The sequence below is a fragment of the Podarcis cretensis genome (assembly GCF_951804945.1).
Source record: "Podarcis cretensis genome assembly, chromosome: 1".
Lineage (NCBI taxonomy): Eukaryota > Metazoa > Chordata > Lepidosauria > Squamata > Lacertidae > Podarcis > Podarcis cretensis.
This window is the reverse complement of record NC_137170.1, coordinates 88,111,157-88,131,171: the sequence shown is the minus strand read 5'-3', so window position 1 is coordinate 88,131,171 and position 20,015 is coordinate 88,111,157. Positions and strand designations below refer to the sequence as shown.

The 20,015-nt window shown below is 44.4% G+C and overlaps 1 protein-coding gene across 6 annotated transcripts in view; it reads left to right on the top strand.

The window, feature by feature from the left end:
- CFAP65 (cilia and flagella associated protein 65) overlaps window positions 1-20,015 on the top strand; it is a 41,319-nt gene that overhangs the window by 9,915 nt on the left and 11,389 nt on the right. For all 6 annotated transcript variants that reach the window (XM_079968458.1, XM_079968460.1, XM_079968456.1 and 3 more), the window contains 15 exons: window positions 650-850; window positions 1,091-1,453; window positions 3,601-3,738; window positions 5,166-5,411; window positions 8,056-8,280; window positions 8,581-8,739; window positions 9,707-9,872; window positions 9,967-10,095; window positions 11,099-11,315; window positions 11,555-11,683; window positions 12,447-12,623; window positions 13,077-13,143; window positions 14,520-14,630; window positions 16,787-16,978; window positions 18,364-18,522. In XM_079968458.1, coding sequence (XP_079824584.1) covers window positions 650-850; window positions 1,091-1,453; window positions 3,601-3,738; window positions 5,166-5,411; window positions 8,056-8,280; window positions 8,581-8,739; window positions 9,707-9,872; window positions 9,967-10,095; window positions 11,099-11,315; window positions 11,555-11,683; window positions 12,447-12,623; window positions 13,077-13,143; window positions 14,520-14,630; window positions 16,787-16,978; window positions 18,364-18,522 — 2,679 coding nt within the window. The remainder of the gene's footprint in view (window positions 1-649; window positions 851-1,090; window positions 1,454-3,600; window positions 3,739-5,165; window positions 5,412-8,055; window positions 8,281-8,580; window positions 8,740-9,706; window positions 9,873-9,966; window positions 10,096-11,098; window positions 11,316-11,554; window positions 11,684-12,446; window positions 12,624-13,076; window positions 13,144-14,519; window positions 14,631-16,786; window positions 16,979-18,363; window positions 18,523-20,015) is intronic.

The following is a 20,015-nucleotide window of genomic DNA, read 5'->3' as shown; positions in this document are numbered from 1 at the left end:
CAGCACAGAATAGCTGCTGGAGTGCTGAGTGTGGACATGTGAAACACAGATTCACATCCCAGCTTAGCTTCTGAGCCAGTTGGATGGACACAGACAAGTCATTATCTCCCAGCCTCATTTACTGGTTTGTTCACTGCAATTCCTTGTAGAAAGGTTGGGAAACTAATACTAAAACAAATGCATATAGTGCACTGCCTCTGCCAGTGTGTAATCTTTCTCATTTTAACGAAGTCCAGCTCTCAAAAGCAAGAGACGATAACTGAAAAATTTGACCGAAGATCCCTTTAAATGTCACCCTAACCAAACCGGAGCTATTTTTCTGTGAGCAGTTCCTGTACAGTTGGAGTAAATGTTTAAATGACCACCCACATGGTTGATCTTTCTCATGGAATCAATACCCAGAAACCAAAGAAGAAGCTGATTCTGTGATCAGATCCCACATGATTGGCCCTTTCACATCTGGATTTTAAAGGCTCCCATAGTTGGTGGGGGAGCTGCTTATGGAAAAGTGCCCCTGCCCTGGAGGGACAGGGAGGGATAATGTTTAAAGGGTCCCTGGGACAACATATTAATGGGTGAAAGTTGCAAAATTATATTCCTGAAAAGAATGCAGATGAAGTGTACTCTGCTGTGGTCTCTGCTGTTTCAGGATCCATTATTCATAGATTTGATTGGGACCTGCCACTCGGAAACAATGAACCCAAACATTCTGAGATTGAGCGACATTACCAGGTACAAGACACACATGGCCAGAGGACTGACCTTTTTCCCACCGGACATCCTGGGCACGATGTTGAAGGAGGGCAAACTGTTGGTGGATGAAACCGGAGCTCTCACACTCCCACCGGAGGTACAGTACTCAGTTTTGCACCCCTGGAGGTAGATTCTGCAGAATCAGTGATGTCTTGCTGCCCATGCTGAGTATGCATGTGATCACAGTTGCTAGACTTTGAGTGCTTATTCAAGTACCAGAGTGCACTCTGTTGAGTATAGCAGAGATGGGAAGCTCAGGCCTGGGGGCTGAATGTTGTCTTCAGTAAGATGTTAGTCTTTGGTTTAGGCATACACCTCTCCTTTCCCCCCTTTTTAGATGCTGGAGGATAAACCTCCTGAAGAGTACCCTGCCCTTGAGCCCATGGTTGAATATTTCCATGACGGTGTAAGCAGTGACCTCACGGTGTTTCCTCCCCACGTTAGCCTTAGCATCAAGGAGTATGATTTTGGCTGTTGTGCAAAGCTTCAAGAGGTACAACCACTCCCTTTCTGCGTGACCAATCACACAAAGGGAAAAATCACGGTTATATGGACAAACAAGCCACATAGTCCTTTTCAAGTGCTCCCAGAAATTTGCGACATCCCACCTCTGAAGACTATGGCTTTCCATGTCACCTTCAAGCCTTCTTTGCTCAACTCCATGTATGCAGCTGAACTGGAGGGCTTTGCCTTCTATAAGGTGAGTAGAAATTTGGTGTCCAAAGCATTGACATTTTTTTTTTATATACATATTTATTAAAATTTTTTGAATACAAATGCATAAATATTAAACAACCTTACTTATATCATAACATAATTTCGTCACTTCTTTGGACTCCCTCGCGTCTCCCGCTCGCACTTGCATCGTTACAAAAAGTTTTTCCAAGCAAATTACCCACTTGTTTGCAATCTTATCTCCACTCATTTAAATAAAATCTAGCAATTCTCCAAAAAGTTTGTATTTTCCTTAATCTCACTTATCGTCAAATTCAGATCTAATTCAGTGGTGGGCAATTATTTATGATCTAGCATCCTTCTTAACATTCAACCAAATTACAATATTTTTGTAGATAAGTCTTGAATTTCCTCCAGTCTTCCTCAACCCTCTCCTCTCCCAGGTCTCGGATTCTACCAGTCATCTCGACCAGTTGCATATAATCCATCAGCTGCATCTGCCACTCTTCCAGTGTGGGTAGATCTTGAGTTTTCCAGCTCTTAGCGATGAGTATCCTTGCTGCCGTTGTTGCATACATAAAAAATGTTCGGTCCTTCTTTAGCACCTTCTGGCCGACAATACCCAGAAGGAAGGCCTCTGGTTTCTTAGTGAAGGTATACTTAAATACCTTTTTCAACTCATTATATATCATTTCCCAGAAGGCCTTCACTTTAGGGCAGGTCCACCAGAGGTGAAAGAATGTTCCTTCATGTTCTTTACATTTCCAACATTTATTATCAGACAAATGGTATATTTTGGCAAGTTTAACTGGGGTCATGTACCATCTATATATCATTTTCATTACATTTTCCTTCAGAGCATTACATGCAGTGAAGTTCAGCCCAGTGGTCCACAACCTTTCCCAGTCCTCAAACATAATATTATACCCAATGTCCTGAGCCCACTTTATCATAACCGATTTAACCATTTCGTCTTGTGTATTCCATTTTAACAGCAAGTTATACATTCTTGATAATACCTTAGTCTTTGGTTCTAACAATTCTGTTTCCAACTTCGATTTCTCCACCTGGAACCCTACCTTTTTATCATTTTTAAAAACTTCTTTAATCTGAGCGTAATGTAACCAGTCTCGCACTTCATCCTTCATTTTCTCCAAACTCTGCAATTTCCAATTGTCTCCATCTTTTTCTAATATTTCCCAATATTTTGGCCATTTGGCCTCCATATTGGGTCTTTTTCGGGCCTTAGCTTCCAGAGGTGAAAGCCACCTCGGAGTTTTGTTTTCCAATAAGTCTTTGTATTTTGTCCAGACATTAAATACTGCTTTCCTGACAATATGGTTCTTAAAGACCTTATTGATCTTAACCTTGTCATACCATAAGTATGCATGCCAACCAAAAGCGTTGTTAAAACCTTCCAGGTCCAGTACATCAGTGTCTTCGAGAAGTAGCCAGTCTTTTAGCCAGCAGAAAGCTGCGGCTTCATAATACAGCTTTAAGTCTTGCAAAAACTTAACTTAAAGCATTGACATTTATGGCACAGAAATTCTAGCCTCGGCAGATCCACACCATATATTTAAAGCACATTCAATGCACTTTTAAAGCCTACGACTTCCTCCTAAGAAACTGTTGTTCTATCGTCACAGAGCTAGAATACCCAGCACCCCCAGCAAATTACAGTTCCCAGGATTCCTGGGGTGAAGCCATGTGCTTAAAGTGCATTTGCTTAAATATATGGTCCCATTGTCCTGGGTTCATAATTTCTCCTGGTCATGAGGACAGCAAGAAAAAAAAGATGGTTCAATCATCACAACGTGGGCTGGCTGGCTGGCTAGTACAGAACCTTTTGGCAAAAGCACTCTCTAGCAAAACGTTAAATTGCCACGTCCGCTGAGAAGACAAGAGGGAACAGATTTAAAATCAGAAATGATGATTAGTGATGGGATTCCTGCTGAAGGCCAGTTTTGTTCTCTTTCTGCTACAAAATTCTGGCTTGGAACCCCATGGCAGGGCATTAAGGTAGAGCACAGATGAGGCCCTGCTGTATCATGCTGTTCATCAGAGAGATCCCAGCATACCCTAGTTTGGTTGTAAGTCACTTTGGCTTGTCTTTGGCAGGTTAAAGTGACTAACAAATCTTAAAATTAATAATATTTTGTTTGTTGCTGGCAGGTGCTGCGGAACTTCAACAACATTGAGGAGCCCATCACCATGTGCCCATCCTGGGACTTAGCCATCTCCTTGCGTGGACACACTTTTCAACCTGGGCGGCAGCACTTTATCCCAAAGTACGACTTGGACTGTCACAAGGTGAGAGGGATAGTCTTCGCCTTTTGGGGTGGGGTGTTTCTCATCTACCGCCTGCAAAGTAGAAAGGATTCATTGTTAGTTTTGTGTGTCTGCAATGTGTTTTACAATCTTTCTTTTGTTTCCCTGCAATAATGAGATGTTGTTTTCTATTCTTTCCGTTTTCCAGAAAGGAACAAATTTTGGCAAGTCATGACGAGGACACCCAGTGGCCACAGAGATGAGCACTTGCTGATCTAGGCATACTGGATTGAGGCCTCATTCAGTCACTCCAGCGTTCTTTCTGCTTTGCTGTACTTACAAACCTAGCCAGAGCCTTGCATTGTGTACTTTCCTGATAAAGTCAAAATTGGAGTGGCTTTCTTGATCTCTTCCCTTTCTTCTTCTATTTTGGGGAAAATTATTATTTTCTCCTTAGCAGAGTTTCTGGGTTAGCATGTCTCTGCTGGTGCCTCAACCCACTCAGTGACAGCAGAGGTCAACAAGGGGTCCACCTCCAAGGGGAAATACCTACCAATTTTAAAGTATGGTAAAAGCATATTTGCAGTCCCTCCCTTTATTTCTGGAGTCAAAGTTTGCCCATCTGTAAAATGGGAACAATAACAAAGGAGGCCATTTTTCCTATTCTTTACAACAGGAGGCACTTGTTCAAGCCTGGGTTTTTGAACTAAACCATACCTCCTTTAATTCTATTTAGGTGTGTATAGACGTACAACATTTGAGTGGTGAGCTTGCTGTGGATGCACACTTGTGCTTTGGTCCATTTAAGCTCAGGGGAAAACCATACTTCCAATTTGCACTTGAAAAGGCTGTGCACAGTGCTGATCGGCCAGCCCTTATGTCAATCAATAAATCTTCTCCCCCACCCACCCACACCCATAGCAGGTTTTAAAGCATAAAAGTGTTTTAAACCCCCCCCAAAAAAAACAAACAGTGCTGAACAAATGTTTGATCAGATAAATAGGCAAGGTGCTTGGAAAGCAAGACAGAAACCCCAAGTGTGTGTCCTGTGAGAGTATGGCAGGAAGCTGAGGTAACTCCACAATAGAATCATGTGTGCACACTTTCCTTTGCATGTGCATCTGTACGTCACCTCTGAATCACCCCACTCCCTTCCAAAATGAGGTTAATTTTTGCACAGGTGTAGCTTGCAAAAGACTCCAGGATTGTAATCATTGGGTAGCTGTGCATGCATGGGATTTTAGTTTTGTTCTTCTATGCCAGTCAATAAAAGGGGTAAAAACATTAAACTCATGGACGTGATCTTGGAAAGTGAGTTGGATTTTATGCATTTTTTGTGGCCCTCGTTGTTTTCTTTGTCTTTTGAAGAAGTCCAGCCTTTCCCAACTGGCTATTCAAGGCAGAGATGCAAAGAAGAGAATAATGCAGATGAGTTATTCCTCCAACCCAAACCTCTTCCTGTCTTCTAGGTCTTCCCTCCTGTGAGCCCAGACATCACCACGTATCGCAGCATGCTGCTCTCCAACGTGGGTAGCACTGCCATAAGCTTCAGCCTAAGCCGGGAGAAGTGTCCTTCCATCCTAGTGAAGCCCAACTGTGGTTATATTGCACCTGGAGCTCACCAGATCATTCTCCTCTCAACTTGCCCAGTGGAAACATCTATACAGCAGCACATCCTGTCCATGCAGTTCAATTTCTGGCCCTCCTTCACCCAGGTAGGGGCAGGAAGAGGTAGACTCTTCCTTTCATTCTCTGCCCCATTTTATCACTATATGGTGAAGAGGGACATACCCCTTCACCCTGTCTGTAACACCCTGGAATAGCTCAGTTGGTATAGCATGAGGCTCTTAATCTCAGGGTTGTGGGTTTAATAATAATAATAATAATAATAATAATAATAATAATAATTTATTATTTGTACCCCGCCCATCTGGCTGGGTTTCCCCAGCCACTCTGGGCGGCTTCCATAAAAACCAAAAATACACTAAAATATCACAGATTAAAAACTTCCCTGAACAGGGCTGCCTTAAGATGTCTTCTGAATGTCAGGTAGTTATTTATCGCTTTGACATCTGATGGGAGGGCGTTCCACAGGGCGGGCGCCACTACCGAGAAGGCCCTCTGCCTGGTTCCCTGTAACTTGGCCTCTCGCAGTGAGGGAACCGCCAGAAGGCCCTCAGTGCTGGACCTCAGCATCCGGGCAGAACGATGGGGGTGGAGACGCTCCTTCAGGTATACTGGGCCGAGGCCGTTTAGGGCTTTAAAGGTCAACACCAGCACTTTGAATTGTGCTCGGAAACGTACTGGGAGCCAATGTAGGTCTTTCAAGACCGGTATTATGTGGTCTGGGCGGCCGCCCCCAGTCACCAGTCTAGCTGCCGCATTCTGGTTTAGTTGTAGTTTCTGAGTCACCTTCAAAGGTAGCCCCACGTAGAGCGCATTGCAGTAGTCCAAGCGGGAGATAACTAGCCTCACACTTGGCAAAAGTCTCACACTTGGCAAAAGATTCCTGCATTGGACTGCAATAGGATTCTGGTAGTCCCTTTCAATTCTACAATTCTGTGACCCCTAATTTCCTTATCTTAATATTCTAATGATTTGGAGGCTAAGCACACCCCTGCTGTGATAGTTCAATGTGAGAGCATTTGTTTAGTCTTTAAAAAATAATGGCTACCCACTCAGCCCACAGCAGTACCATTTTTTAATCTCTTTTCTTTAGTTTGACGCTTCAATACTTGAGGTGATTCTTTTGAGGAGCCACACTATTCGTGTGACTATAATTTGTTTTAAATGGTTTTTAATGTTGTATTTTAAATTATTGTGATCCTCCTTGGGACCTTAGGGTGAAGGGAGGGTAATAAATACAAAGAATTCTTTAATGCACTGGAAACCACATCTACCCTATTTTTTAAAAGTAGTATGGTTTTTGGTCGTCTTCCACATGGGCTGAATGAGGTTGAAGTACACATTATTTTTGTTTATCATTCTGTTTATCAGCTACAAAATAGGTCCCAAGACAACTTGTAACACTTAAAATCAAAATTGGGTCAGGCAAGATTTAAAACTCCCCAATAATGTATAGAATCCATCAAATAAAACTGTTTTCTGATGCAGTGCAGGATAAACTAGATAAACCATGAGGAAAGGAAAGCTGTTTCTTGTTATTTAGCTCCTTGCTATTGTAGGTCCATGTGGTCAACTGATTTCTGTACAAAAGTCCTCGGGTGGGTGGGAGGGAGTTGTTTACTTCCTTCTCCTTCTGCCCAAACACCTTGCAAATGTCTTCAATGTATTATCTTAACTATCATGGACATAAAAAGGTGATGCACTAGTATTCTAGCGACTAGATTAAATATTTTGTTTGACTGCTTAGATCTCAGCTATTTGGGGAAGCTGAGCCTCTCCTACCAAAGAACACTTCAAAAGGCAAAATAACCTGCCGATGGATTGGAGGCAGGTAGCCAGCCATCACATCACTGGTAGCCCTGGTGACATTTAAGTGACTGCATACTATATGGTGATCACAGCCAATGTGCAAGATAACTGGTTTAACTATTATGAAAACATAAAAGAAGTGCTCTGTTAGAGGAGGCTCCTAGATCCTCTGTAATATATGAATAACAACTGTCATGAATTGAGGAGGGACTGTTGCTCAGAGGTAGAGCATGTGTTTTGCATGCAAGATCAATCCCTGGGAAGGATTCTTTGTCTAAAGTCCTGGAGAGCTGCTACCAGTCTGTGCGAATGGTCCTGAACTAGATGAACCAATGGTTGGACTCGGTATAAGGCAGCTTCCTATGTTCCTGTGCTTCTTACGTAGCCTTTAATGATTGGGAAAATTGGTTCATGAGGAAAGGCCTTCCAGCACATGCACACATTTTGGTTTATATCAGCCTTCTTTAAATAAGCTTCCAAAAGTTTCTAGCCTGCCAAAAAATTGTCAGGCTGGAGACTGACATGAAGATATAGAATTAAACCACAGTGGCAGCTTGCTTTGTTTCTCTCCTGGGTGAAGAGGAGATTTGGAGTGCTGCATCTCACATCTGCCGGGCTATTCTTGCTCAATCTAGGTGCTATAGACGATGCTTATGCACCATCCCATGCACACACCTTCATGCAGTTCCTGGTTCAGTATAATGGTTTACCTTGCACTTGAAAACCATTGTTTAATGGCACTTCTAGAACTTCACAAATGGAAACAATTATTTTGGCAGCATTGCCCTTGTGCCTCCTTCTGTGTATTGTCTCAGTTTTCCCTGGCCTGTCCATGCCTGCCTAGAACCTAGCTCAACTTTCCTGTTGAAAGTGCTGTGGCTTTCAACATTGGCTGAAGATTTTTGCTGATGTTTGCTTCCTCAGGAGCTCCACCTTCAGAGCAGCGCTGAGCCCCTGGTCTTGCTATTAGAAGGGGATGGCTGCCTGTACTTCAAACCCACATATGTGGGCGGCTCCTCCTCACGCACCTTCACTATCAAGAACTGCACCCGGTTACCCATGCTCTTCAGGTGGAAAATCCAGCAGTCAGACAAAAACCTTTTATCTGTACAGCCTGCTGAAGGGACTATATTGCCCAATGAAGCTTTGGTGAGTAGACCTTGGTCACTAAGCAATCTGAAGCAATTACATTGAAATATAGCACAGTCCTCCTTGAGCCAAGCCAAAGATACCAATGAATGCGAAACCAGTGCCAAAGACAAATGTTTTGTTAGATACATGGACTCACCCCTGCATGCTTCTGGGTGTGGAAGTGGGGAGGAGAGGAAGTTGGGTTCTCCCTGTGGGTTCTCCTGTATCCCTGGCAACCGGCTCACCCAGATGCTGCATCCCAGAAAGGCGGAGTGCTGTGAATCCCCGCTCAGCCTTCTCTCTTGTATGCGATTTCAGGCTCAGACATGGACCTTCACTCCCAGTGAGCAAATCAAATACCTTCTGCGGAGTTGGGTGATAGTGTGGAGAGAGCAAGAGATTCTGGAAGACAATACCCCAAAGACTGCCCGCTATATCTTGCGGGTTATCGGCGAAGGATCACAGGGCACTTTAACAGTAAGTGACAGCATACGGGGCAGGAGAAGTAATCAAGACCATGTTGGACGCGGGTGGAAGTCCAATCACAGAGCTGATAGTTTAAGCATACCCAGATGACACCTGGCATTTATGGAAGCCTGGACATATCCCTTCCAGTTGGTAGTGCTATGAAGCCTCTACCTGCTGGCCAGTGCGTTTTTTTCCTAGGAAAAAAGTACTGCTCAGTTGCAGGGGGGTCAGAGGGTGAACACTCTGCACTTGCTCAGAGGCACACTGCTCTTTTCCAATGCTGGCATCGTCACTTGGCACCAACGAACAGGCCAACAGGTTTTGGGAATGGCTTTGCAAAGCAGGATGGAGGTTCTTATTCCTAAGAGTGCCCACTGTTTTTGCCGTCATCCAGCCCACAGTTGACCTTTGCTGGCAGAGATGCATTTCCTGCCACACGCTCGCCCCTTCCATGAGTGAAATTGCCCCGTGGCTGCCCTTCTGCAGCTTGCTGCTGCGCTCTCTGATGGGAAAATGGAGGACTGCTTGCATTTCCTCCCCTCGCCAAGCAACACTGCAAGGTGTACCCAGAACAGCAGAGCACCTAGCGGCTCCTCTGTCCACCCTTTGGCCATGCTCAGCAGCAGTGCCCTAGCCCTTGCTTTGCACTTGCTCTGGCGTGTGGATTTGCCCCCAGGCCACGCAAGAGGCTGGGAGAAGAGGGTTTTGCTCGGGGAAATAGCTGCACCCACCAGAGAAGGTGAGCAGATTTGACAAAAATAACTTCCCGGAACTGTGTTCTGGTGGGTTCCACCAGGGAAAACCCCCCCACTGCTGCTGGCAGTGATGGATTGAATAGTGATCCTAATGAGACCCTTGGCCTACCCCACCGATGCTATTCTTTCCCCTCAGTGTATTAAATTTCAGAATTTATTTGCATGGAATACCCATTGTCAGCGTCTCTTAATAAACTTCCTGTGTTGTGCTTGCTCTGCAGGGACAAAAAGAGCAGGTAGCTGTTGGCAACATCCTGGTTGGCAGCACACAGTCATGTGAATTTGCCTTCTTTAACAACGGAGCCTGCTGCTTAAAATACGTCCTTAGTGTGGAGCAGTTGATCACTGGACCATGTGACCCTGAAGAAGTTGCCAGTGACTCCTTAGGTATTTAATGGAAAGACAGATTTATTGTGCTTTGCAGCTGCCTAAAGTCTCCATCCATACTCACAATTTTGTTTTTTGTCTTTCCTCCTCACAGCAATAGAACTTGACCACTACAAAGGGACGATTCCTGCTCGGGGAAAGATCTTTGTACGCGGGATTATTAGGCCAACCCGCCAATTGCACTACATCTGGACAATCTATTATGCCATTTCCACTCCCAATGGTGAGAAATGGAAAGTATGAAAGCAGCCTTACACCAAGGATATTATTAATGGGGTAGGCTCAGCAGGGAGAGGTTCTGCACCAGATGAAAAGGCTCCATCTCTTTGATTACACATCAAGCCTATAGAAAACCTGTGCGGCTGAGGAATGAGTGATGTGGTAATAGAAGGTTTAGCTTAAATTGTGGGATTGTGAGGCAGAAAGAGAGCTCCCCTTTTTATCTTATTTGCTTCTATCTTCCCCTATTCTGCCCTCAAATGAATATCTGGCATTGGGGTTCAGGGTCTCCTTTGTTAAACCTGAGGGCTTTCTCTCACAATCGAAGAAAGTTTGGACCCCAACCATCTTTAGTCATTTGTGGAAAGCTCATATAAATCCACTTCACTGACAGTAATGCCCAAGCTTTCCATGTGCAGTAATAGACTGAATAGAGAAGGGAATAGTCCTTCTGTTGTTCACCCAAAATGCAAACTGGTTTGTAGGCTCCCAAACTGTAAGAGGGAGTGGAGAAATTATGGTGCAGGAGCCTCAGGGGTTTGTCACCCCTTCCCCAAAAAGTAGATCTCTCAAGCTTGACATCTGCCCTCCCTTGACTTCATTGTCAGTAATGATAGCCAGGAGGTGCTGGTGACACTTGCAGAACAAAGTTCAATTCAATTATGTGGGGAAAGAAATCATACCACTAGTCCATCTGGTGCTGTAGCTTCAAGGTTTCAGATAGGGGTCTTTCCTATTTGGAGATACTGGGGATTGACTCTAAGAGCATCTGCTCTCATAACATATCCTCTAGCACTGAGCTGTGGCCCCCTTTCTAGGAACAGCATTTTGTTATTATCCATGCGGTAGAAAAACACAGAGAGTCTGCAAGAAGTAGCACAGCCTTGAGGGAGATTTGCCGTCCACAAATGTGGGGAAAGGGAGACATTTAACATCTATAAAATAATAATAAAAGTTTTACTTTTATGATGCCTAGTCTGCAAGTCTGTTTTGTCTCCCCATGCAAGCCGCGAATCCTCTTGGGGAAAAGCAGCCGCTTTGCCAGGTGACAGCAACAGGTGTCTATCCATCCATCTGCATCACGGATGCCTGTGGGACAGGAAGTGCCAGTGGCATCAGTAAGCTGTTTCTCTGGCGGCTTTTCTCTTTGGAGGCTCTGAACCAGTATCTGGAGCTAGATCCAACACCTCAGGAGCTCACCTTCAGAGTGCCTACCAGGCATAGGTAAGAATAGTTCATCTTCTGCCAGATCTTGAACCCCTAGTTTTTCTGTTTCATACACAGGGATACAGTACTCTTGATTTCCTCACAGTCTGAAACAACAGCTTCCTTCCCTTTTCTATTCTGGCAAACAAGTGCTAGGAAATATGGTGTGAGTGTGAGCCAGACTTGGGATTTCCAGCCCCACCATGGAACACCACCTCATGGATTTTTCTCACATCCAGTTTCTCTTTCATTTGAAGCACACGGCTAATCCCTCCAGTTTACACTCCTGTCATGCTGGATTTCAACTTCGGTGCAGCTCCTGTCAGAAGTGTGCCCTCAGTAGTTGTTCTGATGCTACAAAACAGCGGGGGGATACCCGTGAACTGGTGAGTAATCCTCACTTCCTGGCCCTAACGAAGGAGGGAATAATTAGGACAGCCATGTAGAAGTCTGATGGCAGGCACCTAGAACAGCCACCAACCCTAGCAGGAACTTACACAGGACTCACAGTGCAGGCTTCTTTAACATGCAGATACACAAAACCTCTGTTGCAAGGACTGCTAGTGGCCAGGTTGCAGGTCTTTATGTCCCAAAGGGCTCCTGGGCCCCCTGTATGGCACAACTAAATGTTTATGGCTTTAGAGATTCCTGCATTGCAGAGGGTTGGAGTAGATGGCTCTTGGGGTCCCTTCCAGCTCTATGATTCCATTACATGCACAGTAAAGACAGGGACTGATTGTGTCTGTTAGGAGAAGCATCTTAACAATAAGAGCAGTTCAGCAATGGAACCAATGGCCTAGGGTGCAGATGGGCTCCCATAGAACTGCAGAGTTGGAAGGGGACCCCCAAGGGACATCTAGTTCAGCCCCCTGCAATGGCATACCTAGGAGGCTTGACAGACAAGTGCTGAGGATACTCTCGCTCTCAATTCCTGTCTCAAGCAAGAAGTTGGACTAGGTGGCCCATCGTCAGCTTTTCCTGGGTGCAGAAGTTTATTTATTTAAATTTTATGCATATTGCCCAGCTCAGGGTTGGGGAGCTTTGTCAATGTGACCATAAGGCAGGCTGCTCTCTTGGTTTTCATATCTTGATTCTTTTTGGTTTCCAATATTAAGTGATGCCTTTTGCTTTGTTCTGCCTGCTTCCCAGGGCCTTTCTGTTTCCTTCTGACCAGAGGATTGAAATGGAATACTGGGCAGAAAGCACAGAGTTTGACCCCAGCGAGCTGCATCAGATGCGGATCCAGGATAACCAGCTTTTTGCCATTTCCCCCAAGGCAGGAAAGCTTCTTCCAGGGCAAGAGCAAACTATACACTTATCCTACAGGTACCTACATGCTTCCTTCCCCATGTGGAAATTGATCCCAAACCCAAACGCCCAGGTCAACTCCTAATTAGCATCCACCAGCACAAGGGCCCCTTGAGTATGCCATCTTCTGTCCTTGGACATTATCAAGGTTGTCTTAAGTGTGACACCCAGGCAGAAAAAGTCACCATCATTAACATAGCCTTGCACCATGAAAAAGCCAACAGCTGCGTGGATTCTATTTCCTCCAAAGCCCAATTTTTCAGTGCCCTGAGTTTGTAGAAAACAAGGCATTTCTAGGTGAACGTATCTGTCCAGGCATATCTGTCCTTATGGCTCTTTATGCAACAGTTCAGCTCTTAGCAGGTAAATGTCGCTAATCTGCTGTTTGAGGCAGGATTCTCCTGCTTAAAAGTGTGGAACGGTTTAATCTACGTGTGTTTCTGATATTGGTTTTTTGTTTCCCCCCGCCAGACATGATTTCATTGGCACTGATCGGCTTCCAGTCCTGCTGAAGATCTCCCATGGCCGAGAAATTCTGGTACGATACTGGGCTGAGAGATTCAGAAACGGTCCTCACTGGTGAGGATTTCCAAAACCCTTTCCTAGAGCCAGTCAGGCTCCTTTAATGGTATAGTGGTAGGAGACATTGTTTTCCCGAAGCTGCCTTCTCTTGGATGGAGGGACAAAGTATGCCTTTTGGTATTACTATTATTATTAGTGCTTTTTTCCTAGAAAAATACTCACCATGAAGTTGTTATAGTAAGTGCCACACTTTTTAACAACAAGAAAAGAGTGATTCCAGTAGTGTGTACTCTTGAGTATCCCCCCCCCCCAAAGCACTGGTTATTGTTAATTAAATTTGTATCCTGTCCTGTACCCGCAGACCTTAATCTGGTATTCACACCTTAATCTGTCCTAGAACTATAGCTCTTCAAGCATAGCCATATTTTATTTCTACTATTATACTCCCTGCACAGTAAGGCCACATGGATGGCAGAATTTTTCCTTCAGCAAGCACTTTTCTAGGAAGCATCCTCTCATTTCCAGCTCTCTGAATCCTCCTCCTTCACGCAGAGACCTCACTTTTGGCTCACATCCTGACTAGATAACTTTGTGGAGGGCTGTGGGACACATCATTCCTCCCAAGCAGAAACATGAGCCACAGTCCTTTTATTACTTCATGCCATCTTCCCTTATGCCACTTGTGTTTCCTGCATTTGGTTGTCCTCAAATTCTGAACTTTGCCTGCCTTCCCTGTTTTTTTCCTCTCTCCCCTTTGACTTGTCAGTTAGAGTCAAAGTCACCTTGTGCTCCAGTGGGCACCTTTCTCATGGCCCACTGAACCTCCACTAGGTGCCCAAGATTTCCTGTGAGAGTATTGTGTTCCCATCACCCTTTATTTTTCTTTTCCCCACTGCCCCACTTCAGGGACCATTGTCAGCTGAAAATCCAGCCTGTTGAGCAGGCTGTGAAAACACAAGGCTTAACTGTGCCTTTGTGCAAAGCCCTTGGATGGGCTCTCTTGGCTCTGCCCATTTGGCACAGGTCTTGATGGCTGCCCAGAGGGGCAGCTGAGTGCAGGGGTCTCGGCTGGGGGCACACATCCTATTCAGCCAGGTGGCCAGAAACTCTTTACCCGCATGTTCCCTAAACCTCTTCAGTGGGAGAGTTAAAGAGGAGAATTCCTGACAATGCTGCCAAGCTATTCCCTGAAGTCATACTGCTTCAACTATCTTCAAAGGGTAAGAGTGAAAGACCCTTCATTTCATACTGTTACACTTTCCTCTGCATGGCCCCTCTGAGTGAAGCAAGCGCAAGGTGTTTTCTGCTTTTGTAATCCGTGTGTTTGTGATCTGCATGGTACAAACTAAGTCTATTCCTCCCCCCACCCCTACAATTATTTTGCATCTGCAGCTGAACTTTATTGGTGTGACCCTGCAAATGGAGCGCCGATACATTCACTTCACTTCAACCAAGCATATGTTCACGCCTATTGCTATTGGCACCTATGACCCTCCTAAACAGGTGAGGCATCAAAAGTCTTTCCCCCCCACCGCCCCCCCACCCTCCCAACAGAATGTTGTAAAGCAGTGAGGAGAAAAGAAAATTCAAAGGTCCAGATCTGTATGGGCAGGTACCTCCCAAGAGAAGGAACAGTATAGAATTAAAGATAAACGGTGTTTCTGTGCGCGCTGGCCTCCGTCACAGTGTTCTGTTGTGCCAGAAGTGGTTCAGTCATGTTGGCCATATGACCTGGAAAGCTGTCTGCAGACAAACGCTGGCTCCCTCAGCCTGAAAGCAAGATGAGCGCTGCACCCCATAATCGACTTTGACTGGATTTAACCGTCCAGAGGTCCTTTACCATTACCTAGTATAGAATTATCAGCATGCAAAAAATTATGGAAAAACACAATAAAATTCTCAGCCTGTTACACAATTAGAGAAAACACCCCAAAAATGATCTTCAGATGGCATTTAACGCCCAGCAAACTGGTTAAAATGTATAAACGAGGCTCCAACTTATGTTGGAAGTCGTTAATCCACATGTAGTGGTAATGCGAATTTGCAAAAAAAATTTACTGGGGAATGATTTACTGAAGAGCTGAAGAAGATGCTTAAATGTTCCTTTCCCAAGAAGCCCGAAGCATTCCTGTTAGCTAAAATAGGACAGGAAATTCCAGATCAAGTAAAAAACCTCTTCTTTTACGCAACAGCAGCAGCAAGGGTACTATATGCTAAAATGTGGAAGAAGAGGAAAACCCCGACCAAAGACCAGTGGTTGCTTAAACTAATAGAATATGTACAGCCAAAATAAAAAATACAAAGAGAAAAACAGTATTAAGTGAGTGGAAACAACTAGGAGTATTTAAAAAGAAGTGGTATAAATATAAATTTACAAGTAGGGTTAAACATATGAACACCAGAAAACACAACAAAGAGGGGAAGGAGAGGAAGGATTGGAAAGCTTTAGGAGTTGCAGCAAACTAAAGTGACTGGGTTAGGATGTCAAGGAAAGATAGGTTGGGAAGTCCAGATGAGAAGAGTTAGGAGATGATTTATGTAACTGGAATAATTATAACTGACTGTGAATGAAAAATGTGCAAACAAATTAAAAAGTAAAAGAGAAAAAAAAGTAACAGGGTGATAGGTGGCAGAAGAAACGTCATGCTTTGGGTGAGAGTGATGTAACAAACTATAGAGTGAGCATGGGTTTTCTAGTGCTTTTTTAAGGCCAATGCAGGCATAGGGACATTTGCAGGGAGGACTGGTCACCAGTTGTCCTTTTCAGCAGTTACTCCATGCCATTTTAAATCATTTCCTGCAGAGGGTTCATCCAGAGTTCTGCTTGTCCCACTGCTTTCTCCTGGAAAACCTGCTATTTAGCACTGAATCAGAGCAAACGTCCGTCGGGTTTTCTGTGTATTGATGTTTGCTCCGATTCAGCGCTAAGAAGGGGGAGTTCCTGCAGACAGTGGTGGGGCAAACAGAAAACCGCTCAGACCCTCCGGGTCTGACAGGCACAAGACAAGCTGAAAACCGCTTGGACCCATGCTTTCTAGGCCTAGGAGAAGTGGAAGTGTGGATGAGCCCAGAGACTGGAATGTCTGACAGGGGTTGGAGAACTGCTGGAGGAGCATTTGCATGGGAGAATCACTTAACACAAGGATTCGGGACTCCACTTTTTCCCTGTTGATGCTTCTCTATAAATCCCCCTCTGTTCCTGCATTTAATTTTTCTTTGTGCCCAGCAGTTAGACTGCACGCAACAGTTCACATTAGGAAAAAGGGGCACTACACGTTCATTTATCACACATTGATTGATCCAGTCTCTTGCATACATATTGTGGGAGAACCTTCTTCATCCTGATTTCATCTAGTCCATTTTATTTGCCACATAGCAGAGAATGATGTAAATAAAATACCTCAAAGAGAATCCTTCTCTCATATCGTTTCCTGAACTGTTCCAAGCATTCTGAGAAAATGCCACTGGCTGGTTAGCTGTCACAGATTGATATAGAACTTTGGAATTCTGCTAAGGAATAACATATAAGATTGTAGCTGCCAGGTTTAGGTAACCCTCTAATAGGGACTACATAGTAGAAGACCCAGTAGAAGTCACACCAGACCATGTGAGCATCTTGAAAGCCAGTGCTGACCAGTCTTTCCCCTCTCTTCTTGCAGATCTATGAACTGTACAATGGAGGTGCCACAACTGCAATGTATGAAATCCAAGTGGATGCTCTGATGAAAGTACAGGAAGAGAATTACCAGCATGGGGTGTTTGTCTGCCTGAATCCAAGAGGAGAGATTGGTCCAGGCTTGACAGCACACACGGAATGGATCTTTTCACCATTGGAAGCCAAAATGTACTCGGTGAGGCTGGCACCTTTAAGAACAAGCACTTTCCTTTGGGAGTTTGTGTCTCATAGCATTCCTACCTAGCTGATTAGAACTTTCTTCTTTGACTGCCCTTATTCACAAGAGTTCTAATACATTCCCATATTGTTCATTGCTGCATAACTCCTGCTGGGGCAGCTGCTACTTGGTCCTTCCAACTTTCAGCCCCTATTGCTGCCCCAAAGCTGCATTACAGTGTGAATTCCTAAGAATGCAAACTTGATATGTGACCAACACCTTTTTATCTGAGAGCTTCTTATGCACAGTCAGCCAAAACAAGCTCCAGGTGCATTTTAGCCTTTGCAGGATATGCTTCCCAACACACTTTTAATCAGGGCTGCCAGAAGGGCCATGGCCCCGGGTGTGGGTGGAGGAGGCATGAAGCAGGTGTCCACACACCAGCGCCCCCTCCTGGTGTCGGAGGAACCAACACTCACCGGGCCATTTGTATTCACCTCCTTGACTTTCATTCCTTACCTTGGGCAAACATGGGAATTGTGGCAATTTCTGCTCCTGTTTCTGTTTCTGATATCCTTAATTGCCACTGGAGAATTATACAACAAACCCTTTTTAAAATGTACAAATTGGGGAGTACGGGAAGGAAGAGCTGGGCTATACACCACTGGTTATGCCTCAGGCAAAATCTAGTGAGTGGACGTAAAATCCACACAACCACGTTCTATACAATTACAGCAGTGACAAGCACACTACCCGTGAAAATTATTGTCATATTTTCATTAGATACAAAAGACTGCATTGTGACTGCTGGAAAAACATAGCTGCAAAGAAACACAACCTTGCAGAAAGATACATGGAGATTAACAAATGAGAAACAACTGGGCAGTCATTACCCAAGGCCACAATGGTGCAGGAAAGCCCTAAAAGTGGGGAGAAACTATTGGTTCGTGTGCACAGTGGCTTATCAAAAACACTAAAATTGATTAAAATGGCTCTGAACCATGTACAACCAGGACTTAATTTGCAGAATTCAATCCAGAATCTGTTTCAGCGGTCATCTTTGGCATGTGTAAAATAATAGAAAAGAGTATCATTGAGCATGTAAAAAGCACACTTGCCTTCCTAGGACAGAGATTGTGAGCCTTATGAGCTCTGTTTTTAGATTTGAACTACCGACTGAAATCTGATTTGAACATTTCCCAGCAAAAGGTAACAGGCCTATTTTGCTTCTGTCTCTCCTTCCTTTGCTAACCCCCTTGGGCTCTGACATGAACATCCTTTCCCTGATTTAACTCGCAAGATAGCTGCTGTACTCCAACAAAGCTGTTTTTGACTCTTATTGAACACCAGAGTAAAACCAGAGCCCTTCCAGTCGCAGCTTTGTGTTTTGTTTTTCTGGCTAGGTAGAGGTACCTATCCACATCCTTGAAGGGGACTCTGCTCTGATTACCTTCCAAGGCATAGGCTTCGATCCACACGTTATGGGTGAATCAGCACAATTTGACAAAGTGGTTTGTGCTGCGACAACACCAGGTTCTGCCAAATTAACAGTGCCTGGCCTGGTAAGTATCAAAGGATGGTGTGGTTCTAGCATGGAAGAACGTTGGAGGGCATAGAACAGAGATTTCAAATTGTATGAGCCCTTGGCACCGCAAGAGCTATACTTCTCTGTGTAGTCCTGTTTCCTCTTGAGTAATGTGTTGTGTGATCCTCCTCTCACCCAAACAGCAATGGCTATCTTTGTGCAATTGGTTAATTTAAACCAGGCCTAAGCAACTTGTGGTCCACGAACCACAAAATCAGTGTTGTTTTTTCTTCAAGAACCAGGCATGTAATAGTAGTCTCCTATCATACTGCAGATGTTTCTGGGTTTGCATGTTTTGAAGAACTTCTTTATGTTGTGATATGAACCAGCAGTTGTTTACTGGATAAACCATCTGTTCAATTTGCCCTGCGCTGTTGTCTTGCTAACATGCATTCAGATTACAAGAGCCTCAGTAATGCTATTTTATTTCCACTTCTGTGGCCTATTTTGTTTGCAATTTCTTATTAATTTTCTGGTGCTGTTTGATTTGCTTTGTTTTAAAATGTTAGCCTCCTTGATCAACTATGATATGCCCACAAGTAAGGATGAGTAGCGCTAGGCTTTGCAAAACCCAGATTGTTGACCACTGCAAGAAAGTAACTTGCAAATGAATCATTGCTTTTTGAGAATTGAATGCTGCTTGTTCAGTCATCTCTGGGATGACACATGATGCTCCTTTGGTAGAATTCTATGGCCAGCTTCAGATTTTGCAAGTGTGGTGTGATTACTGCAAAAACCAAACCAAACAATTCAGTATTATTGAAAGATTCATGCCATTTGTAAATGGAAGCCACAGGGGTTGATTGGGATTGCATGATAGAGTTCAAATGCCAGAGCCAGCAGCTGCAACAGGGTGCAGCGCTGATGCAGGGATATAGCATGCTGCCCAACCAATCTCCACAATTGCTGCTTATAAATTTTATAACTATGGTGCAGAGGCCTTACCATGTAGAGCCTTTTACCAACGTTGAAACAGGCGAAGTCAGTCTAATGTGACTATATAGTATGATCCGTTATATATTCAACAGTAGGGAGGTTCTGCATGTGACACCTGAAACATTATTTGAAGGCTCACATGCTCTTTCTCCAGTGAGGCTTAAGCTTTCTCTGAAAATATATTCATCATGGATGCAGTGGTGGTGATGGATGAGTAGAGCCATCTCTTTTTGGTCAAAGCAGGAAGTGGGGCAGAGGTGGCATGTGTTGCTACGACCATGACTTTCTCCTTCCCCTTTGGGTAGAAAAGAACTGGGAGAGGGGGGAGAACTGGATGAGCACAGAATGTTGTCCCCTTGAAGTACTGGGGTTTTGACCTATATTTGTGTGTTAACTAAGAATTTTAAATCTTACTGAGATGTTGGTGGGAGGTTTTTGAGATCCCGGTTAACCCTTTGCTTCAGCTACACTAGGAGTCTTTTCACAATCCTCCCATACGGATGCCTCCTACTAGGAAAGCATTGTTGCAATTGG